The sequence below is a fragment of the Aptenodytes patagonicus genome, chromosome 5 (assembly GCF_965638725.1).
Source record: "Aptenodytes patagonicus chromosome 5, bAptPat1.pri.cur, whole genome shotgun sequence".
Taxonomy (NCBI): domain Eukaryota; kingdom Metazoa; phylum Chordata; class Aves; order Sphenisciformes; family Spheniscidae; genus Aptenodytes; species Aptenodytes patagonicus.
Window position 1 is genome coordinate 63,794,266 of NC_134953.1, and position 22,325 is coordinate 63,816,590.

Below are 22,325 nucleotides of genomic sequence, written 5' to 3' on the forward strand. Positions count from 1 at the left end.
CAGTTAGGAAGCAAACTGAGCCCTTTTTCAAACAATTGCATGTGGAGTGTACCGTGTCACTTTTTCACAAAGGCTCAAAGGTGGTGCTAAGTTTTAGCTTTTCTTTCAACTATTTACAGCTTATCTTTGAAACACCACTTAAGTTGATTTCTGGGGAGAAAAGAAAACACATTTAAAAATTATAACCTTTGAAAACCCTTGGGAAAAGTACTGACGTTAAATTCTTTACTGATGTGTGTTTCTAGTGGCATGTGTTGACATTGAAATTGTTGAATATATGGCAAGTATTTTGTTTTGACTTTATGGAGTCTGTTAATACGGAAGTAGAACAGAAGTATTAAGTAAAAAAGCTGTAGGCTAAAAGAAAGCTGACTAACATGTTTGCTAGTACCTGTTTTCATGGTGCAGACAGATACAGTTAACTTTTCCATTAATACTGACACATGATTTCACTTTTGTGAAAGAACATAGTGTTACTAGTTGTGCAACCTAAGTAGTTTTAAACAAAGTGTAAAATAAAATAGGTTAGTCTGAATAACGTAACCTGCTCTACTTTTGTCATTTTAGATGAGTCAGCCAGATGTTCTGATACAGGTGCTTGAAATCTTGAAGAACAGTGGTGAGTTTTAGTTGCATCTCATTTCTATTTAATTAACATTCCAACTGCTGTTCAGTTATTTTTATGCTTAATTTTTCTGTAAACTTACAAAAATGGCTTAGTTTTCAACCAAAGTATCTGAGCTGTTTTTATGAATGCGATTTTTATGAATACTAGTGCTTGGTTTTTTTGGTAAGTGAGAGATGAAAACCTGCAGCAGGACAATGGCAGCCCAGGTAGTCCAGTGCAGATTGCCAGAATTTATGGTAATAGTGTTAGATGCCAGGTCAAAAAGTATTTAACTTTGTAAGAGAAATTCTAAGCAGTAAACCCAAAAGCCACTTCCCACTTGCATATGAACATCAGTGAGAACTATTACAAGACTTCTGAAACTCGTAGCTTCCTTGTTCTGTCAGGAAGTCATCTAACCCTGTAATCCGAACATCTTGAACCAAGTGACACAAATAGCATTGCATTTTTCATCCTTCAGGAAATTTTGATAGGTCAGCTCCTTGAGTGGTTCTCAAAGTATCCTGATGGTTTGTCAGAGATTCAACCTTGTGTCTTTCACATGTTGTAAAGACAAAAAGATTCTGGAAGAGATACCAGCCCAGTTTCCTGACAAGGTTTTTTCTTTTTCTTTTTTTTTTTTCCCCCCCCCCTGCTGGCTGTGTGATACTGGTGGTGAGCGTCAAAAGTAACCAGAAAATATTGCTTACTGGTTAGCTATGCAGCACTTAATTTGAGTTGTTCTGTAAAAGCATGGTATAAATGTAATAGTTTTAAAGACATAATTGGGAAAACTGTAAGAGACCTTCATAAATAATGGGTTTTTTTCCTCCTTGCTTAGCTGTCTACTCAGATGTGGAGTCAGATTTCCATGCCAAAGTTCCTGTTGTCTTTTGCAAAGATGTTAAAAGGTACATGTCATTGAAAAGGATTTTTAATGAGATACCAATTTCTGCTATGTTTGTTCATAGCAGCTGCTTGCCTGCACTCCTGACAAGAAGTATTACTGTAACATTTAGCTAACATTCATGTTAAAGGGGAATTGCTCATACGTGAAAATACAATCAAGAAAGAAAGCTTAGCTTTGTTTTTGTGCCTCATAGAGCTCATTAGTTGTAGGAGTCTGAAAATAGCGGTTCTGCTTTTAGTTAAATAGGGGAAAAGTGGAATGGTTTTCAGTTGATATTTAAAATTTCTGCCAGCAGTTTAATCCAAGACTTTAAAAGCATTTTATAAGACATACATTACCAGTAAGGACACATCATCTGACAGTTTCAGTAAATTCCTAAGAAGTAGCAACCTCCAAAATGAAACATGGTTGCTGTATGATGTCCACATTGCTTTGACTGGCTAGAGGTATGCGATTGAAACTCTGGGGAAGTAAATGCAACAAGGGTGGGCATATCTTTTCCTGTGTTTGTAGATCATGCAAATGCCTTGTAAGTACTAAGAGAACAGAAATAATTACTCTGAGAAGCAAACCAAAAGTTTTTAGAGCAGCTGTTTTGTGGACTTACCAACTCTTAATATGCAGCAGGCCTGGGGGTTTTATTTATATATTTATTTATTTATTTGGTATGTGGAAGATATACATGGAGTTTGAGTTGTGTTAAGATTGCACAATTAAGTAATGGCAGAACTTAGAGCAAATTCTTAATGCTATTTTATATTTTTAGCTATAATGAACTTCTGTAAGTTCTAGATCCAACTGATGAGTTAATAGTAAAGAAAATGTGATTATATTCTGTAGCTTTTGTTTAAAAAGTTCAGGTTCTTACACAGGGAGACACTGATGCATGTTTTTATTATGGTGGATGTGATGTCCCATCTTCCCCCTGCCCCAAGCATCATCTGTATACACAAGGCAATAACTCTTTTTATCTGTTTTACATTTGTAATTACAGTGGTTTGACATGTAAAGTAAGTGCTAGAAATGATGTGGCTTGCCTTACAACCGACCTGCTGGCTGCACTTGGTAAACTGGAGCCTGTCCTTATTCCCTTGGTTTTGGCTTTCCGCTACTGGGCTAGAGTAAGTTTATAAATGTTGAGGATTATTAAATATGTTTATTTCCTCTTTTTAAGTACTGCGTACAATGTAATGTATAATATACCATGAATATGTAGAAAAGAACTTCATGGCACTCGTTCACCTCTTACCTTAACAGGCCAGAATGAGACTGAAGATTTTGATGTGAAACTGTAAATATATATGAAGCTTCCACCGTTCTGTTAGCAAGCTATTACGCTAGTTCCTTAAAACTAGTTAATCGATCCTTGAAAACCAGCTTAACAGAGCACTCGGGTCTTGCAAACTTTCTGCTATTGAGGTCACAGTGAAAAAAGTTAACTTACTCAAAAAAGGGACTGTCATCATACCCTGCTGTACTTCTTACAGATGTCAGTGGTGATCACAGGAACCAAGTTATAATGTTCACAGCCAGTGTTTAACTGTCTTGTAATTCAGTCCTGAAATTGCTGCCAGGCCATACTTGACTTAAAATGTCTTGGCTTTATTGACAAATCAGTTGCATGGTATTATTATTGTTGCTTATTTAGCAAGGTGTTTTTACAAAAATTACTGTTTTACAACGTATAAGTAGTAGCAGTAGAAACTACAAAGAACTGTTCAGAGTCTAATACGTTTATTACATCTCTCGAGTTCCCATAGAAGAGATCAGTATCAGATTACAGCCAGATGCTTAGAATCCTCATCTCCATACATGAGATATCGCACAGTAACAAAAACCTGATAGTTGACTGAAATTCTAGATAGGAACATAAATGTGCCCCACAATCACAAAATGTGATGAAACTGAAGAGAATAACATGTAATAAAATAGTATAACTTAAGGCACTGTACAAATTACTACAATTTGCATTTTGTCTGTACGTGGCATGGCATGACGACTGCAGTTTCTGAGACTAAGGATTTTCTGTTTCACTCTAGTATGTATCTCTCATTTCTTTAATATTAGTCCGTTCAGAATAGATTTTAAATTAAAATGCTGATGTTACATCATAAAAGTAATGATTTATTCTCTTACAGCTCTGTCACATTGACTGTCAGGCTGAAGGTGGGATTCCCTCATATTCCTTTGCCTTAATGGTGATATTTTTTCTTCAACAAAGAAAACCACGTATTTTACCATCCTATTTGGGCAACTGGGTAAGTGCTTTGGTAATATAGTAACCTTATTGTTAAATTGTTGACGTTATTTCTGTGTTCTGCAAGGTCATAAAATGTGCAGAATTTGATTGCCTAAGAAATTTGTAAATCGCATTGGTACTTAATCCTCACACAGTTGATGCCTGACGATTCTGATGACTTTTAAAAAAAGGCAGCTGCTATAGCCTGTGCAGTTGTGTCATGCTGTATTTTGGAGAAAAGGCACGTATTTAATTCTCTGAATTTATTTCTCTGACATCAGTTATTCTTGAGCGGGATAAATATGACAATTGTCAGTGTTACTTTTGGTGAAAACTTTTGGTTGTATGTATTATATACAGTCTTGTATCAGAGCTACTTTAATTGTTGTTAGATTGAAGGCTTTGATTCAAAGAGGCCGGATGACCACCAGCTGAAAGGTATAGAAGAAGAGGAGTTTGTACGGTGGGAATACAAACCACCAACAAATGGTGCAGCAAAAAACTCAGTTGGAGCGGAAAGTAAAACGAAAGTTGAACAACAGAAGGGTGGTGGTAAAAAGGTAACAAGCTCAGAAGTGGACAACCAAAGTAATGCAAAGGAGAAACATGGCAATGTAAGTCATGGCTTTATTTAATTGAAAACCATATTCTGTCTCTTCTCCCTGTTTTTTATCTTTAAACATTAATATTGGATGGAACCAGGAAAAAAATGGGAATTTTAATTTCTTACTGCAGTTGAGCATTCTTGTCCATGTGTTTCAGTCTCTCTTAGCATTCAGAACCCCTCACCAAGTTTCACTGGGGCAACTGTGGTTAGAACTGTTGAAGTTTTACACACTGGAATTTGCTTTGGAGGAATACGTCATCAGCATACGGGTACAAGAGCTCTTAACCAGAGAGAATAAAAACTGGCCTAAAAGGCGAATAGCCATTGAAGGTAGGATAATAGCCTTTTCTAGTTCTGTAGTCATCCTGCATTATTATCTTTATTTAGCTAATACTTACAGGTCTGTCACAAGAAGTCTGGACAAAAATTGGAGGAGAAAGTAATTTTTTTTTGTATATTTTGTCAGCTATTTAGTCTGTTTAAAGACAAGTTTTCTGTTTAGTACTACTTTTTGCAACTCTGGTTTTTAAAGTACAAGGTGTAAATTTGTCTCACTGTTTCTTACCGTTCTGTTCTTATCTCTATCTGTTTCATTCTTTCTATAAGCTATCATTTATTTCTTTTTAATAATTGTGATATTGTGAATTTTCAGCACTTCTAGCTGTGTTTCTAAAAACCACAATGTATTTTGAGTGTTACCAGTTATCAGTTTGTTTCCTCTGACGCTAATGCAGACTGAGCAGAGAGGTTAGCTCTGATCAGAGTGAACTGGAGCAAACCCATCAAAGTAACACACACGCACAGAGCATCCTCCCTTGTTCCTTTCCCTGTTGGTAGTATTTCAATACTGTGAAACTGAATGGCATGTCATAGGCTGTGCTTCAGGGCCTGAATATCCTGCTAAGTGAAGTGCTTTTTTCAGGGAGTGAGACCGTAAGAATTTGATGATAATACATACCTTGAGTTATATACGTTGGAGAAAGAAGGAAAATTATTTTGTCTATTGCTTCTTTATAATTGGAAGACATCTTTATTTCTGTTCCTCAACTCAGAAAAATATGCAAACAATACTTAACAGGGAAAGTCACAGAGCAATGCATGGCATTCTGAATTGGCCTTAAGAACAGAGAAATTGGGTATTTGAGGAAGGTTAAGAAACCACTTAAGGCGATACTTTTATAAAAGCATAAATAATGAATTTTGGACACTTTCTAGAGACATTAAGTAACTTTTCTGTAACACACATGAGGTGATGGAGAGGACAAGGAGAAATAGGTCAAAGAGAATCATAAAGACAGAGAATGAGTTACTAAAGGTATATTGAAGGATGAGTCAGTAAGGTACAAGAAGAGCAAGAAGGAAAAGTAAAAAGGAGAAAAACAAGCAATGAATTCTTGAGGCACATGTTGAGTACTGGGTCTTGAGATCACTCCTGTGGCTTTAATGTCCTCTCCCAATTCTTTTCTTCAATCACTTTTGGCTAGAGAGTTTTAAAACTAGAGTAGTGTTTATTCAGCATGTGGGAAACTAGAACCTGTAAGATGAAAGGGCAAATTATTGAGGAAGAAACAGGAAATAATTTCAAAAAATTGCATTCTGGTTCTGATACCTGCTATTGTTGGTCTCTTTGTGTTGTTTTTGTTTGTTTGTTTTATGTTTTTTTGTTTTTACTTTTTACTTTTTTTTTAATGTTAAGTTTGTAACTGAAATTATGAAGTAACAGAATCTCAGTTTGATACTATCTTCCCAGGCAAACTTATAGCAACTATGCAAGTGCTCTTTTTACTTGGAAAACATGTTTGATCTAGAAATCGCTAGGAAGGACTAAGAATGAAACCTGGTGAGATTGGTTCATATAATCCTTATAACCTTAATGTTACTCTTAGAGAAATTAATTTCTTGAGGGAAATGCAAATCCTTCTTCAGTGAAGGAAAAAAGTTCAGGCAGGCCTACATTTATTTTGCCTTTGTATGTTTATTTTCATTTCTAGTTTAGAAATTAACCGTAAAATAATGGTACAATATACCTGTGGTTTTCTTTTTAAATAACACTATTTAGAATGGTTTATAATAGCCAGCCATTCATGGCCACACGTGTGTTGCGTTTTGTGTGGAAGAAGGCCAAAAAACCTTGTGGGCCCTATGTTCTCTAAGTATCTCCAAATACAGTTCTGGATTATATTACAAGAATCTCTTTTTAACTGCCGTATCATAACTTAGGTATTTCAGCTGCTTTAGTGAAATGTAGAAATTAAAGATCACTAATGAAGTTGTTCTTTTTCTTCCTAGATCCTTTTGCACTAAAGAGGAACGTTGCACGAAGTCTAAATAGCCAGATGGTATTTGAGTACATCCTGGAGCGATTTAGGACAGCGTATAAATATTTTGCATGTCCACAAAGTAAAGATGGGATTAAATCCAAGCCAGATACCAAGAAAAAAGAAAAAGGGAAAATGAATAATAAGAAATCCACAAGATCTGAAGAGCCTGTAGCCAACTGTTGCCTTCCACAAGGGGAAAAAGTTGTAGATAAACAAAATATAGGAAGTGGATGTAGCATACCAGAGAATGAACTTGAATGTAATGAAGCGGTAGAAGCTGTAGCCAAAAGATGTACTTCCAAGAACATAGACTCTTTGCTACTTTCAACATTGGACTCTAGTTACGATGAAGACAAAGAAGAAGCTTTATCCTTTATTTCTAATGAATGCTGTGAATTAAAGCAAAAATCACTTAAAGAGAGGGATGATTTAGAAATTTCAGTTTGTATAACTGAAGGTGAGCTAAGCCACCATTGTAACTGCGGTGAACATCAGCCCTATGACACAAATTCTAGTAATGAATTTTCTGATGCTGAAACTACACAGAGTTTGGTAACAGAGTCTTCTCAGAAGAATAAGTGCACTGGCACACCAGCTACCTCGCCCAACTGCAAAGCAATGGTGGAAGCTCATGATCTCAAAGATGAAGGCAGACTCTCTACAGCAGAAATGCATTATGTGTTTGATAAGTTTATTTTGACTTCAGGAAAGGTAAGCTATGTATTTAATCAGTGCTGGTCATGTATCAGTGGGCTATTACTTTTAAATCACTAAAACTAAGGGTGGATGGATGACAGGATTCTCCCAGTGATTGCTTCAGTCTCTATTATGAATGGTAGCTCTAGCCTTTTTAGAGTACCTGTTATTCAGGACTGGAAAACACCGAAACTGTATGCCATTTGGACTAGATGTTCTGTTGCCCCCATCTTATGCAAAGTTTTTTGATTTCCACAAAAAAAAAATCCTGGGTTTTGTTTTTTCATTGTTTTGTGTTTTCCCCCCCACCCTTTCTTCTCCTACTTTCTTGTAGAATTTCTAGTTGCTCTTATGCACTGTGAGAACTAAATGCAGCCTGTTGAGAGGTGTTCTTCTGTTCTTTGTAGAGGCTCTGTTGCTGTTCAGGTGTTTAAATGTTCTTGGTTGCATGACTTACATGGAAATGTTGGGTCTGCTGAACTATCATAACAGTAAAATTGCATTTGTGCGCTTTTTTTTCCCCAAAAGCCACCAACTATAGTATGCAGCATCTGCAAACGGGATGGACATTCCAAAAATGACTGCCCAGAGGATTTCAAGAAAATTGATCTAAAACCACTACCACCAATGACAGACAGATTTCGGGAAATACTTGATATAGTGTGTAAAAGATGTTTTGGTAAGTTGGAAAAGTGTTTGTACTCCACTGTAAACTGTGATCTGTAATCTGGAAAAAATAAAAACTGTAGGGTTAAATTACTTATTCCAGTAAATTCAGTGGAAAGAAGTTCTTCCAGGTACCCTAGGCTACAAATTTTATCAATATTTTTAATTTCATGTAATCCATGGTTGTTATATCAAATTCTTGTAACAGATTTGAGAAACTAATACTATACAGGATTTTTTACTGGGTTTGTAAAAAGTTACTAGTGTTTCCAGAAATTAGGCTCTGGGCAAAACTAGTTTTTGTGTTTGTCAGATTCTGTGGCTTCTTTTGGAAAAAGCTCCTTTTGGGTGCTGTGTTTGAGTAATTGCAGAAAATCATACATCTGAAATAAAATCCTAACAACTCTAATGATATCATAAAAAAGAAAAACACATATTCAAGAAAAGTAAATGTAACAAAAAATCCAAAAGGTATCCAATACTTTTAATTAGCTGGAAAAGATTTTTGAGGTAGCTGAATGTCACATCTGACTGTGTTTTAACTTGTTTTTACTTAGATGAATTATCCCCTCCTTTATCTGAGCAACAAAACAGAGAACAAATTCTGGCAAGTTTGGAAAGATTTATTCGAAAAGAGTATAATGGTATGTAACAGTAGGTGGTGATTCTTGATAATGCTTTCTTCATTCATGTTGTCCAGAGCATGAAGATGTAATTTGTCTCATTATTGCTCATTGTCCTTGCTTAAAGCAGTGGCATTGCTTTTCCCTCTGTATGTAAAGCTATCTTGCAGAGTTCTAAACTGAACATCCCTCAATGCTATTGCATGGAAATGTCCCTAGAGTGGAGGAAGAGCTGCAAGAGTAATAATGCAGATAGAGGATTATTGCAGTCAGGACAAAAAGAAAGTTTGAATGGGCCCTGGCCAGTTGAGTTTAGTGTTGTCTGGGTCATGGGCCAAGTACTTTTGTTGCCTAGTCACCAGTGTTTAAGTATCTTAGAAATCCTAATGAGTTCGTTATTTTCACATCCCTTTTATAAAACAGGGAAAAGTATCTTACTACAATGATGGAAGTCAAGGCACAGAGATGCAAAGTGATTTTTTGGAGGTGTTGTAAAACAGTGCTAGAGCCTGGTACCAAACCCAGGTCTCCTGAATTCCAGTCCATTGCTTTACACAGAAGGCCATCCGTTCTGCTGTAGCTGGCGTGTGATGAAGGAACTGTGAACTGCACTTCCATCCACCAGCTGTGCCCTCCATTTACGGGCAGCAGCTGAGGATTGAGACCTGTTACAGAACCTTGAAAGACTTAAAATTTCTGATTCTATTAAAGGTTAGGAAAAAGCTGTAAATAGGTGTTATATATATTTTCCTAGCATTGATTTCAGTTGAACAGATAAATGCATTCTTTTCAATTAGGAAGAAATTGCTTCCTCTCAGTTACGTAATTTTGCTTTCCTTTACAAGAATAAACATACATTATAATATTGTTTCAAAAAAAAAGTAAACAAAACAATTGGGAAAAAATGTTCCATAAAGTATATTAATCTTACTGCTTGTATGTTCTTGAACAGTATGTTATGGTTACAGAAACTTACTGATTGACCAAATTTACCTAGTCACAGGAAAAAAATGCAACCTAGATAAAGTATGAGTGGAACCAGAAATATTGCTTGGGCTGCTTAAGAGTAGCTCTGTCTTATCTGTAGGGTAACGCTGTACTGATGATTGGGTTTGCACCTTATTTTGATTTATTTCAAACAGGAAAGTGCAGTCACATACCACAAAACATTGCACCGCATTTAGAGATGCTATTTAATGGTAATAGTAATTCTGTAACACACCTCACTCATAAAAAAAAATTACATGGGCTTTATCTTGCCTTACCTTCTATAAATAATTTTTGAAGTATTGTGCTTCCTCCTTTATCAAAGGTGAGGTCTTAGAAGTGACATTGTAAGCTCTCTTTTAAAGCTCATTTTTATGGGCACCTACACATCTCAGTTAAGCAATATTCCATAGTAAGCACTTACCATTCAACTGTAAAAGAATTTATCTTTTTTTGGTCTATTCTTTTGATCAGACAAAGCCAGACTTTGCTTGTTTGGCTCTTCAAAGAATGGATTTGGATTTCGGGACAGTGATCTAGATATCTGCATGACGTTGGAAGGCCATGAAAATGCAGAGGTAAGAGTTTTGAAACTGATAAAATTTACTAGTTTGAATTCAAGAATTCTTTAAGTTTTTTTTTATTAAGATTGCTGTACACAGAAAAGGTAGGATTTTGCTAGTAGCACATTGGCTTGTTGCACTCTGCACAACTGAAGCAAGATATAGCCTGTTTTACTTTTAATGCCCTGTAGACACACATTTAGTGTACTGTAGTTGTCCACATAGAGAATACGGATCACCAGTTTACGTAAATTCATGTGCTGGCCTATTGCTTACTTCTGTTTGTACATCGACTTTTCCTCTATGAAATACACGTTCGATAGTAAATGTGCTTGTTGGGATAGGATCCGTGTTTTAACATCTGAAGCTGTGATATTTGTTTTTCCTAGAAATTAAACTGTAAAGAAATAATAGAAGGTTTGGCAAAAGTTCTTAAGAAGCATCCAGGTAGGTGTTTTAAAATATTATTTGTTTTGTATTTACATTTACTATATAAGTAGTTAATGGAAATGTTTTATGTACTAAAGTGTTACTTCCCCAGGTTTGAGAAACATCTTGCCTATAACAACAGCCAAAGTGCCTATAGTAAAATTTGAACACAGACGAAGTGGCTTAGAAGGAGATATCAGTTTATACAATACACTGGTAAGCATCTGTTTGTGTTTGGTTTTGTGTTCAAAGAAAGCTTTTTAATTCATTGTAACTCACTCAAATAATAATTTGAGGGAATAATTTTGAAACCAGAATTAAAATGCTTTTGTGTGTTTGGGGTTTTTTTTCTACATTATTTAAATTCAGTGGCCCACACCCTCAGCCCAACCCAAGTAGCTGTATAACCTGATGGCAAGAGCAGTGTCATGGCACACAAAGCATTTTTGTGAATGCTCCTGAAAAGCTGTTAGTGCCACATTCTCCATGGCCTTTCTGCCATCATGAATAGTACATCCTATCCCAGCTTACATCTAGCACAATGAAATTGAACGATTTCTTATTTAATGGGCTCACATTCACCGGTGAAGAAGATGCAATTTGTGGAATTTGATCCAATGTGAGTCATCTTACGGACTTATATCTTTGCTGGTGTTTTCCAAGGTTCTTATTGTTGTTACTGCATGAATAAGTGTCCTGATTACACTTTTCAGTTATGTTTGTGCAGGAAATGTTGCATGAATTTTATGGAATATTGTTGTGATTTTTTGCCCTCCAATTGTATTATGCATCTCCTGTGCTTGAACTGCAGACTATACTATAATTAACCATAAATAATATTGAAACACCTGTTTGTTTGGGTTTTTTTCCCCCCTTTTCCCAGGCGCAGCATAACACAAGAATGCTGGCTACATATGCAGCTATTGATCCTAGAGTGCAATATCTGGGCTATACAATGAAAGTTTTTGCAAAGGTAATATAAAAAGAAGGAACTTATTTGTATAATACAGTGTTTTCTGATACAGCCACTGAGTTTACCTTTTGCTAATACCAACTGGAAAGGAGACAGTAGCATGCTATTAATATGAAGTGCACCTTCTTAAGCTGACTATGCTCCGTCTGATTGTGTGTGTCAGAATCAAGTTCTTTAGTCCTGGTATCTTCTGCTATCTGTTGAAAGATTTCTGTCTAAGAGAAAGCTGATGAAAGGAAAACTTTAATTTTTTTTCAATTTCAAACCAGCTACAGTGCAAAAAAAAAAAAAAACCCAAACAAAACTGGAAAAAATGGTAACTGTAAGATGTAGGGGCATGTGGCTGTGCATGGGCTTCCCAAGTTTCCATATCTAGGACCAGCCCAGAGATTACTGCAGCTTTTTTCTGGCCTACTTGCCTTGTTTTACTTACTGTAAAAGTCAGGAGTAGGTATGGGTTGATGAATGAATGCATAAGTCTCTACTTGATGTGCCTAGGACATACGCTTGACTTCAAGAGTTTGGAAATATCAAATACCAAATTTCCTGCATCTTTTTTTTCCTTATGATATTCTAACAGTGTTACACTATACAGCCTTTGATAATTGAAACATGGTGTTTCTTTTTATTCAAGCTGCACTATTAAATACACTCCCCAAACACATCCAAAGAAAGTTTAGTGAAACAGGGGCAAATAAAAAATGGGTTATAGAGAGTGTATCATGCTACCAGATGTTAATGTAATAAAATGCATCAAGATGAATAAAATAACCTTGTTCCAGAATGGAATGGACGTGTTCATTATACTGTCACCAAGACTAGTAATGATTTTTTTTTTGGTGTGGTCACAATAGTGCAGAATATTGCCATGTCTCTTCTGTGTCCAGATTAAAAATGCCTTCTGTTGATAATAATGAATCTTACCTTTTTTTTTTTTGTAGTATTGCATACTATTGTATACATTCTAAAAATCTTACTGTAAAGACCAAGTTTCCAAGTTGTGAGACATACACTCTTGAATGTATATGTATGGAGGTGACTTCATAGCTATACAAATACTCTTGTGTATAAGCAAAATGCTTCCTCCTCTGTTTGCATTGGCAGGAAAACCAGGAACAGCTGTCACTGCTGCTGCTAATGTGAAAGTAATTTGTGAATCCCTGTTTTTTCCAGACATAGGAGGTTAAAAATGTATTGTTTGTTATGACACATGCTTGAAGCAAAGGGTAGCTTAGAAGCAGATGCTGTAGAAAGGTTATACTGTGATAAGATTTTCAAGCATAGTAAGGTAATTCGCTGATGTTTGTTTTACGCTGTGTTGTGCAGGCTGGACCATGGTTTAATTAGGTATCTGTATGTATGCTACCAAAATGCCAGGTATTGCCTAAGTTGCCAGTACAACATGGAAATACTTGCCTATTAATTAATAATAAAAAAAAAAAGGGGGAGGGGGAGGGGGACCGAAACAATAAGGAATCATAGAAACAGCTCTAGTAACATGAGTTTAGGAAAATTAAATTTTACAGTATTGAAACCTGGACATCAGATGTGAAGATTTGTTGGGATTTCTGTTTTGGGGGTTTTGATTTGGTTTTTTTTTTTTTTTCAATTTGGCATATTATAAACTAAAAAAAAATACATATTTTGGCTATGAGAAGCTTTTCTGGTTTTATGTTAGTCAAATTATGCTGTGGATTTGCCAGATGGCACTTGACTCTAAAGACATTTATTTTTCAGGCTTCATAAAACAATTTTTTGGTTATGAGATGAATGTATTTTCTGTTACTGGTGGGGTTTCTATTTGCTCTCTGACATAGTTGTTAGTCTTGAATAATAAAATGTAAATTCAGTATTTTGTTTAAAATGTATTTTTTCAGCGCTGCGATATTGGTGATGCATCCCGTGGTAGTCTGTCTTCGTATGCCTATATTCTTATGGTTTTGTACTTTCTACAGCAGAGAAATCCACCAGTTATTCCAGTTCTTCAGGAGGTAGGTTTTCAGAAAAAGAGGCTGTGAAAATAGATGCACTGTTTCTTCAAGCCAAATATGAGAAGTCTGGGCTTTTAGGATCAGGGGGATGAATGAAATACGGGGCCCTTCTGCATTAGCAGGTTCCTAACTCCCGCTTGGTTTTAGTGGGTAAAACTTATCAAGAAAATTACAACAAAATCGGGAATCTGTTGGACCTAAGTTCTGCTGTTACATTTACTTTGGGATTTTGGTCTTATGATGATATTTATATGCTGAACAGGATAGAAAAAAAAATTGGCAGGTGGTATGGAGAGAAGGGAATTGTAATTATGAGACTGCGCCAGATGCTCTTGAGATGCGAGTCCAGCTCTTCCATCAGTTATTGTCAGAAGCACTATTTATTGCTCAACACCTTATCTGTAAGAGAAAAAGTTTAATTTATGATTTTATGAGGGGGGAAAAAGATAACTAATGCTTTGGTACAACTTTAAAGGTACTATTTTACATGTGCCATTGCATGGGTGGGGAAAATATAATTAGTCAGCTATCTACCTCTTCCTGGATACACTCTGGAACTCCCAAGCACTTCTGAAAATTACCCCTTTCTGCCTTTTTTGTTGTCTGCGTGCAAGAGGAAAATTAGCTTAAGCACTGCAGTTGAGACTCAGACTTTCTTGCTGATACTTTAGTAGTGGTTGGGGGTTGTTATTTTATTGCTATCCTGAGAGTGCATTTAAATAACAGTGGAATTTCCCCTTGGCTTTGCTGAAGTCAAAATGTAATAGGAGTCATAAAGTCTCCTTAGAGATTTTGTGGGCAAGAGGGATGTTGGAATCTTGATGAGGTAACTCAGTCATGTTTTCTTAGTTACAAAGAACAAGTAAAAATAAAATACCCAAATAATTTGAGAGACGTATAGCAATAATGCAAAAAGACTTTCAAACTTTTTACCAATGGGAAATTCTGCCTATATAAGAAGTAATTGTTAAAATTAAAAGATTTATATTTTTGTATTATTTCTTACCAGCAAAACTGCAGGTCTTTTATGGTGACTCTGAATTAGAGTGGTAACTGTGTCCCTCTCTATTTCGGCAGATATTTGATGGAAAACAGATTCCACAAAGAATGGTGGATGGATGGAATGCCTTTTTCTTTGATGACATGGAAGAATTGGTAATATTCTAATTCCAGAAGAGTCACTAAAACTTAAAGCTTGTTTTTATGGGAAAGTAATAAATTTCTAACAGTGTAATATATGAAAGAGTAGTTAAACTTCCATATCCATGTTATTATAACTTCCCAAATGAGTCCTGTTTTGCTGAAATGAGTGTCTGCTTTTTTTTTTGTTTATTTTAAATAATTTCTAAATAACATAAATCAGGAAAAATACTTTTTACTCTTAAACAGTCCAGGATTGAGCTCATGTTAACCGTAGTGATTTAACCTTACTTTAACCAGTGAAACTGTTAAAGTCAAACCAAGTGAAACTGTTCATGGTAGAGAAACTCATAGTTACAGAGGTAGTTCAGGAGAAGAAGTACTTCAGTAACTGTAACTGAAAAAATTGTCTTCAATTGCATGCAGAAGAAGCGTCTGCCTTCTCTTGGAAAGAACACTGAATCACTTGGAGAACTCTGGCTAGGGTTGCTGCGATTCTACACTGAAGAATTTGACTTCAAGGAATATGTGATCAGCATCCGGCAGAAGAAGCTGTTAACTACGTTTGAGAAACAGTGGACATCCAAATGTATTGCCATTGAAGGTACTTATCTCCTGAATTTTTGTTCCATTAATGAGGGAGTGATGAATGCTGTTGCTTGAGGATCTGTTCTCCTTGTTGCACAGGATCTTTATGTGAGGAAACTACCATCAATGTTTAAAAAAAGCATTGTTTGCAAGTCCTACAGCTTACAAAATGAGATTAGACTCCTTACTTTTAGTATATGTCAGTAAATTGCTCTTACTTTATTATGGTTAGTCACATATTTTTAAAACACTCAGCATTGCTTTGCTATCATCTACTCTGTGAGAGCATTTAAAATGGAATTGTCTGTGTAAAAAAACTTAGTTGCAGCATTTTTTTTCTGATTTGTTTTTCTCCCTTCTTTACACAGATCCTTTTGACTTGAATCATAATCTTGGTGCTGGAGTCTCTAGGAAAAGTAAGCTATTAATGTCTACTAATGATTAATGTTCACTAATTTTTAAAGTGTTTTGCCTTTTCTGTTTTTTTCCAATAACTTTGTTTTTCTTCAATAGTGACCAATTTCATAATGAAGGCATTTATCAATGGGAGAAAATTATTTGGTACCCCATTCTACCCAACTGTTGGAAGAGAAGCTGTAAGTTTTCATAGTTTTTAGTATGTTTTTTACTTTTCTTCGTCCACTGAATTGATGCATCCAAAGCAAATCTCTTATATTGTCCATACCAAATTGATAAATACATAAATGTAATTATAGATCATCTGCATAAAATGTACAGCTTAGTATTGGGCTCCTGCAATATAAAATTCACAGGAGTAGCTGGATGGGTAATGGGTATTTTTGGCAGGTTTGGGTAAAGTAAGCTTGTTTTCGTTTTTGTTTTTTATAAAACTTTTCATTGTGTGACATTATGCATTGCAGAAAACTGCAAAATCGGCTATAAAACCCAGAAACAGCTTTAGGAACTTTACTAGCTATTCATGTAGCTAAAGGAAACAGACTCACGAGATGTTACATTCTACTTATTTTTCCAGTTGGTGGGGAAAGTAAGGGTTGCTGCTTAAGGAAGGAAAAGGATGATGATCAACTTTTTTTTTTTTTTTTTTTTTTTTTTAAATCGGTTGACCTTCAAAATTTGCATAGTGAGTCAGGGTCAGGAATGTGTTCATGCAACATCATATTAGAGAAAGTACTCCTTTGTGCTACAGGGTCCAGTCATCGATGCGTAATAGAGAACTATTTTTTTTTTTTTTAATATAAGCAAATAAATCAGCTGGAATTAATATTTTTAACATCTACTTAAAAAGGTGTTTTTTAAGACAGTTTAGAGGACTGTTCTCCCAATGGCTTTCAACAGGGTTTGTGTTTCTAAGGGATTTTGAAAATCTTTTGAAAGCTTTCATTTCCCCTCATCCTTCCCTATCATCTCTTTTCCATTTGCTTACTTTATCTGTGTTTTTTCTGAGTTTGTGTTAAATGTTTTTTGATGCAGTGACTGTGTTCTGTTTTGTGCTGTGCCTAATAAAATAGGACTTGTTTTTATTGGGGCTTTTGAGTACTACTGTGATACAAATAATAATGAATTACAGTGTGGATGTAGTTGTCTGTAACTGACAAATATGTGCGCATATGTAATAAATATTGCTAATAAGTTTTTTTTAATTGTTTGCATACATATTCAACACAAGACTATAGGGCTTCTGGAAAGCACGTACTGTGTGTTTGTATATGTGGTTGGTTGTGTTCTGCCTCATCTCAGATTTTCACTGAACATTATATGTAAGGATAAAAGGCAAGACAGAAAGCAGCCTTAGCATGCAAATGAGCTATATCTTACGTGAAGGAAATAATGCCAATAGTATTACATAGCATTTTATTTCTCCAAAGTACCCAACAAAGAAGGAGTTCTTGATCTCCTTCCTAAGTCAATGCCCTGTATTGCAGGTTAGTGCTACAGAGAGGAAACTGTAGCAAAAAGGTTCAGTAAATTACCTGTCTACAGTAGGACTTCGTTCTTGAGCTGGGGTTAGGACATTTCTATTTGTACCTCTATTTCAATCTTTCAGGCAAGATAGTACTTTCACAATGTTTATGTTGCCCAGAGGCTGTGGCCTTTGCGCTGACACACATCAGAACTGCAGCTGTCCTTAGCAAATTGCAGGGGAGGGGAGTGATATAGGTCAGTGTGCAGATGCTCCATCTGTTTCCCACCTGAGCTTTGTTCTTTCTAGGGGGATATAATCATGTCATTTGGGAAGGGACATAGGCTGCTTCAGAAAGCATACAAGCAGTGACTCAGATACCAAAATAGATCATATGCAAAAAATTGCCCTCTGAGGAGCCTTTGGGGAAGCGGAAGGGAGGGCAGCAGGCTGGAGCCTGGATAAGCTGTTCTGGAAATTCAGCCTCTGGCGCTAGGAGTAAATACCCCTTTTTAGCCCAGACTGCTCCACATCTCTGAAAAAGCTGCCATTATCTAGAGGATGAAAAAGACTAGGTATAATCTAAGAAGTAGTGACATTTAGGGAACAATAGGAGATGAAAGCTGTCCGTTTTGCTTTCATTTCTCAGTCTTGTGTGAATGGTTTATATATATATTGTATCTGTCTGATGTGTTTTGATAGGAATACTTTTTTGACTCAAAAGTGCTGACAGATGGGGAACTGGCACCCAATGACAGATGTTGTCGTGTCTGTGGAAAAATTGGTCACTACATGAAAGACTGTCCAAAGAGGAGGAGGTAAGTAATATGCAAAGCTAACATAAAATCTTTGAGATTAAATCAGGAGAGATTTGGATATTTGAAATTTTAATGGAAATGAAGAATATACTGAATTGCAGAGAAAATCAAAGCTTCATATCTGATCCTCAACTTCCCATCCTATTTTTGCTTTTCTTAAGACTATTTCTGATCATCTCTTTAAATCTTAGAGTATTTATGCAAGCACACACAGAGTAAAATCAATGGTCTATAATGTGTTAATACTTTTGCTTCATGATCTATCTGTAGTTACAGCTTACCTTAAAATTTAGATCAGTAAATTATCTTTTTATAGTGTAAACATTCAGATGGAGACCATACTACCTGACTGCACAATTTGTAATGTATTAAAATGGATTTTCTGTAGTAATCATGTTTGGAAGGCTGTTGAATTTGAATTGTTCTATAGATCTGATAACGTACCTCTGCAAGGCAGGTAAAAGTTCATTTATTAAAATCTAGGAATAGTTAAAATGTACATAGTTAAGGTGCATTTCTGTAACATCATACTAGTGCCAGTCACTTAGTGATCTTGCACTTGTACATTAATTGCACTTAGAGTTTTGGATCCAGTACTCCTGCAAAAGGAGTCCCTAGTACATGCAGTTCAATGTCTCCAAAGAGAGTTTAGCAGGAATTGACAGAGAATGTGCACTCCTTGCATTTTTATGTCTTTGGATTTTTAATGACCCATTCGGTGTAGGTTGTCTGACTCCTAAAACCTGTTTGAAGCCCTTAGAATGCAGATTAAAGTCTGGGCTTTTTCATTTACTCCTTATGTTCAGTTGTGTCCTCCATAACTCTTCAAAAGATTTTTGGTCTCTTCCTGCTACAAAGTCCTTATTTACAGCCTTTTGTTCAGTCAGCAGAGTTCAAGATACATGAAACTGGACTGGAACCCTAAGGTCACAGGTTGACTATTTCTTTCAGCCGCTCCCTTAACAAACTCCTCACAAGCACTAGCACATGGAATAGCATCACCTCTTTCCTTACATCTGCCTCAGGAAAAGAAGTTGTGATCTGCTCTTCACACAAACTGCTACTACAGGACAGCCACACAGACACTCTCTCAAATTGTATATACAGCTCACAAAATAGTATTAATATTTAACAATCCTACAGATATCATGTGGAAAAAACCCTTTATTTCTTGTCTTGGTTCCTGATCACTAGTTCTTCTCCTGTTTGTTGCGTTAGTACTGAGTGTTTGAAAGAGCCTCAGTGCTTTCTTTCACATCCTGTCTAGGCTCAGGATGCTAATATACTCTTATAGAGAATTATGCCATCTCCAGTCAGGGGGAAGTTAGATCTACAAGATACAGCTAACTTGTTTTGTGTATATTCTGACTCGGTGGGATTGTTGCATAGAACTACTCTCAAACTAACTGGCAGGCTAAACCTACTTAACTGCAGATATAGTTCTGCACTAATACAGTCAGATAGCTTCTGGACAATTCTGGGGAGCTTCTAAGTTCGTTAAGTTTATACAAACAGGTTGTTAACCAGCCCAGATTCTGATAGTGTTTTTTTGGGATTCCTGAGATGTTTGTATTCTGGTACAGCTGTTGGTTATGTAACCATTTCCTTTGAACATACCAATATCACAACTCTACAGAGATTTTTTTTTTTGTGGTTTTGTGATATTGCTAATAAAAATTATTATTCAGGTTGAAGAAAAAGGAGAACGAGAAAGATGATGAGAAAGAAGTGAAAGAAGATGATAGAGAAACAAGAGAGAAAAGGTGTTTCATCTGTGGGGATGTGGGTCATGTTAGAAGAGATTGTCCTGAATTCAAACAAACCCGTCAGAGAAATAATAGCGTGCCAGGTAAGTTAGTTTATGTGTTGTTAGTATAATTTGAAAGTTCCGAGATCCCTTCTCTCTAGGTCTCTATACAGACCTGGTAATTGTCTTAAAAAAATTCTGCAACTAATGATTTCAGTCATTGCAAATACAGCTTTTAGTCTAAGTGTTGCTTTTCTTCAAGGGGAGTAATGCCTCCTGAAGTACAGTCTTTGCATGGGTGGTAAAAATGTACTCAGCAGTAACTATAGTGTACTTCAGGGTGTTGCATTATTTGTCTTCTACTCACAATGGGTGCATTTAGGAGTAGTAATAATAGTAATAATTGAGTGCATTTCCTCTTCCAAATGTTTCTCAAATGTTAGCTAACCCTCCATCATCTGTGAGAGGTAAGTAAATGTATTTTCACCAAAAATCAGTGGTCTTAAAGTAACATTTCCAAAAGCATACGGATGCATTAGGAAGCTAGATCCAGCTTTCAAATTACTGTTAGTAATTAGAGACAAGCTTGATTGCAAACCCATTCAAGTTAGGCTTTTAGGTGCCTGTGGTACTTGGAAAAAGTAGAGAAAGCAATCATAAATGAACTTCAGAGAGAACCTTGCTGCTTTTCTGTATTCTGATATGCCTTTCTCTCTCTCTCTCTCCCCCCCCCCCGCTTTCTTTGCCCAAAAGTTTCTCCTGTTGCTATTACTATTTAAAATCCCACTGCTTACAGGAATAGCATGGAAACCTGTATAAAGTAGTGCTCCTGCCTGATAGCAAAATGAGCTTTGTTGATGCTAGAATTTGTATTACTTAGAATTAGATTTTGGGTTTAGCTGCTATACCTATTAATGTTGGCTGTTGCCAGTAGAGGGAAAGTTTTCCACTTAAAGGAGAGGAGAGGTTAAAGTGATTTACTTACTCTGTATCACATGAGAGTTAAGGTATCGCTGACTCCCAGTTCTGTGTTTGGTATTCTGTCATCTGTAACCTTGCGTTTTTTATTAACGTTTTTTTCCTTGATTAGGCACCCAGTTGGTCCGAAGCATGGTAAATTCACAGCTAGTGGCTGTGAGTCAGCAGCAAGTGGAACGACCCTTGCGCACTAGGCAGTCATCAGAATGTGTAAGTTCCAATTAGCTATTGTATTGAAGTAAGCAAGTTGTAGCAAACCAGCGATCCTGGGCCGTGCTAGGAGCAGGTTTGCACAGTTTTTTCTCAAGAGATTCTGGACTTTATAATGACAACATTGCACTCTGTCAGTTAATGAAACTTTGATTTATAATATAGTGTCTCTTGGAGAGCATTTATGGTCTCTCAATATGAAAACTACATAGTCAAATTTCATATGAGAGAGCTTGCAACTCTGAAAGGCCAGCTTCACTATCTTTGAGATTTAAGCTAGGATGCCTTTCGAAGTCTTGTGCTTAGTTATTCTGGCAATGTTCTGGAGTTACTAAGGGAAGTAAAGCATAGCTCATCATTAACATTCTGGAGACTTAGGTTTGTGACTATCATGATTCTCTGTGGTTTAAGGGAACTGACTTAAGGGACTGTCATGAACAGGCAGGGAACACAGATGAATCGTACTTCAATTCAGATGTGATACACAGGGCAAAAGTCTGCCAGAGCACACTAGAAGCACAAACAGAACAATGGGGAAATTTTTGGTAGTTTTCTCTTAGAATTTGTTCAAGTCTCTGTAGAACTAGATAAAATATGTTTAGCCTGCTTCTAAGTGGAGATGGATAGCAGAGGGTATTTGAGCAAATACAGCTGTTGGCATTTAATGTTTTTTGGAGTACAGAATACAGCAGAAATTAATTAATTTTAAGCTATTAGTCTGAGAAACATGTGCCTGCTAATGAAACTGGCAAGTAAGCAAACATAGTAATCAGGGCTGCTGATCACTAATGCTCTTTATACCTAAAGTAGTAAACTGAACAGAGTATTTCCTAACTGATCAGCAAGCATTTATTGAATGTTTGCTCCAGTAACAGAGACTTTATGACATCATTTACTATAATAATATGCTGTAAAGGAGGGACTGATATAGCCCCAATCTAAGCGAAGGGCTGAACTGCCACCATGCTATCACATGACACAGGAGTATCTTTTTAGGAGCATTATATTTCTGCTTGGGAAATTGAAGCTGGACATGTGGGTGCACACACAGTCAGGCACATCGCGCACACTGGACCTGCCGCATGTGCACATTCTTGTGTCATCTGGATGTCATGGACTCTGTGTGTGTGTGTTGCATGGTTGTCATTTGGCCAGGATTTCTTGGTGAATATGTGCTGTCCAGGGATTGCTTGAGGAGAATGGGAAGGGGGAATGTCAGTGGAGCAAGAGGGAGAGAAAAGGGAAAGCGGGAGTGTGGAAGCAGACCAAGAGGCTGGAACTCAACATTTCTCCTCTCCTGCTGCTGGCATGTCCAATGCATGCTTGTGGTAGTTTAATGTTTGCAGGAAG

The 22,325-nt window shown here is 36.4% G+C and overlaps 1 protein-coding gene across 2 annotated transcripts in view; it reads left to right on the plus strand.

Moving 5' to 3' along the window:
- TUT4 (terminal uridylyl transferase 4) overlaps positions 1–22,325 on the plus strand; it is a 49,876-nt gene that overhangs the window by 21,152 nt on the left and 6,399 nt on the right. For both annotated transcript variants that reach the window (XM_076340195.1, XM_076340196.1), the window contains exons 7-27: positions 568–619; positions 1,449–1,518; positions 2,512–2,638; positions 3,656–3,775; positions 4,149–4,370; positions 4,519–4,693; positions 6,653–7,395; positions 7,909–8,059; positions 8,604–8,690; positions 10,131–10,234; positions 10,609–10,666; positions 10,761–10,864; positions 11,532–11,621; positions 13,499–13,612; positions 14,690–14,767; positions 15,179–15,356; positions 15,709–15,756; positions 15,854–15,936; positions 17,925–18,040; positions 19,729–19,889; positions 20,878–20,975. In XM_076340195.1, the coding sequence (XP_076196310.1) occupies positions 568–619; positions 1,449–1,518; positions 2,512–2,638; positions 3,656–3,775; positions 4,149–4,370; positions 4,519–4,693; positions 6,653–7,395; positions 7,909–8,059; positions 8,604–8,690; positions 10,131–10,234; positions 10,609–10,666; positions 10,761–10,864; positions 11,532–11,621; positions 13,499–13,612; positions 14,690–14,767; positions 15,179–15,356; positions 15,709–15,756; positions 15,854–15,936; positions 17,925–18,040; positions 19,729–19,889; positions 20,878–20,975 (2,979 nt within the window). The remainder of the gene's footprint in view (positions 1–567; positions 620–1,448; positions 1,519–2,511; positions 2,639–3,655; positions 3,776–4,148; positions 4,371–4,518; positions 4,694–6,652; positions 7,396–7,908; positions 8,060–8,603; positions 8,691–10,130; positions 10,235–10,608; positions 10,667–10,760; positions 10,865–11,531; positions 11,622–13,498; positions 13,613–14,689; positions 14,768–15,178; positions 15,357–15,708; positions 15,757–15,853; positions 15,937–17,924; positions 18,041–19,728; positions 19,890–20,877; positions 20,976–22,325) is intronic.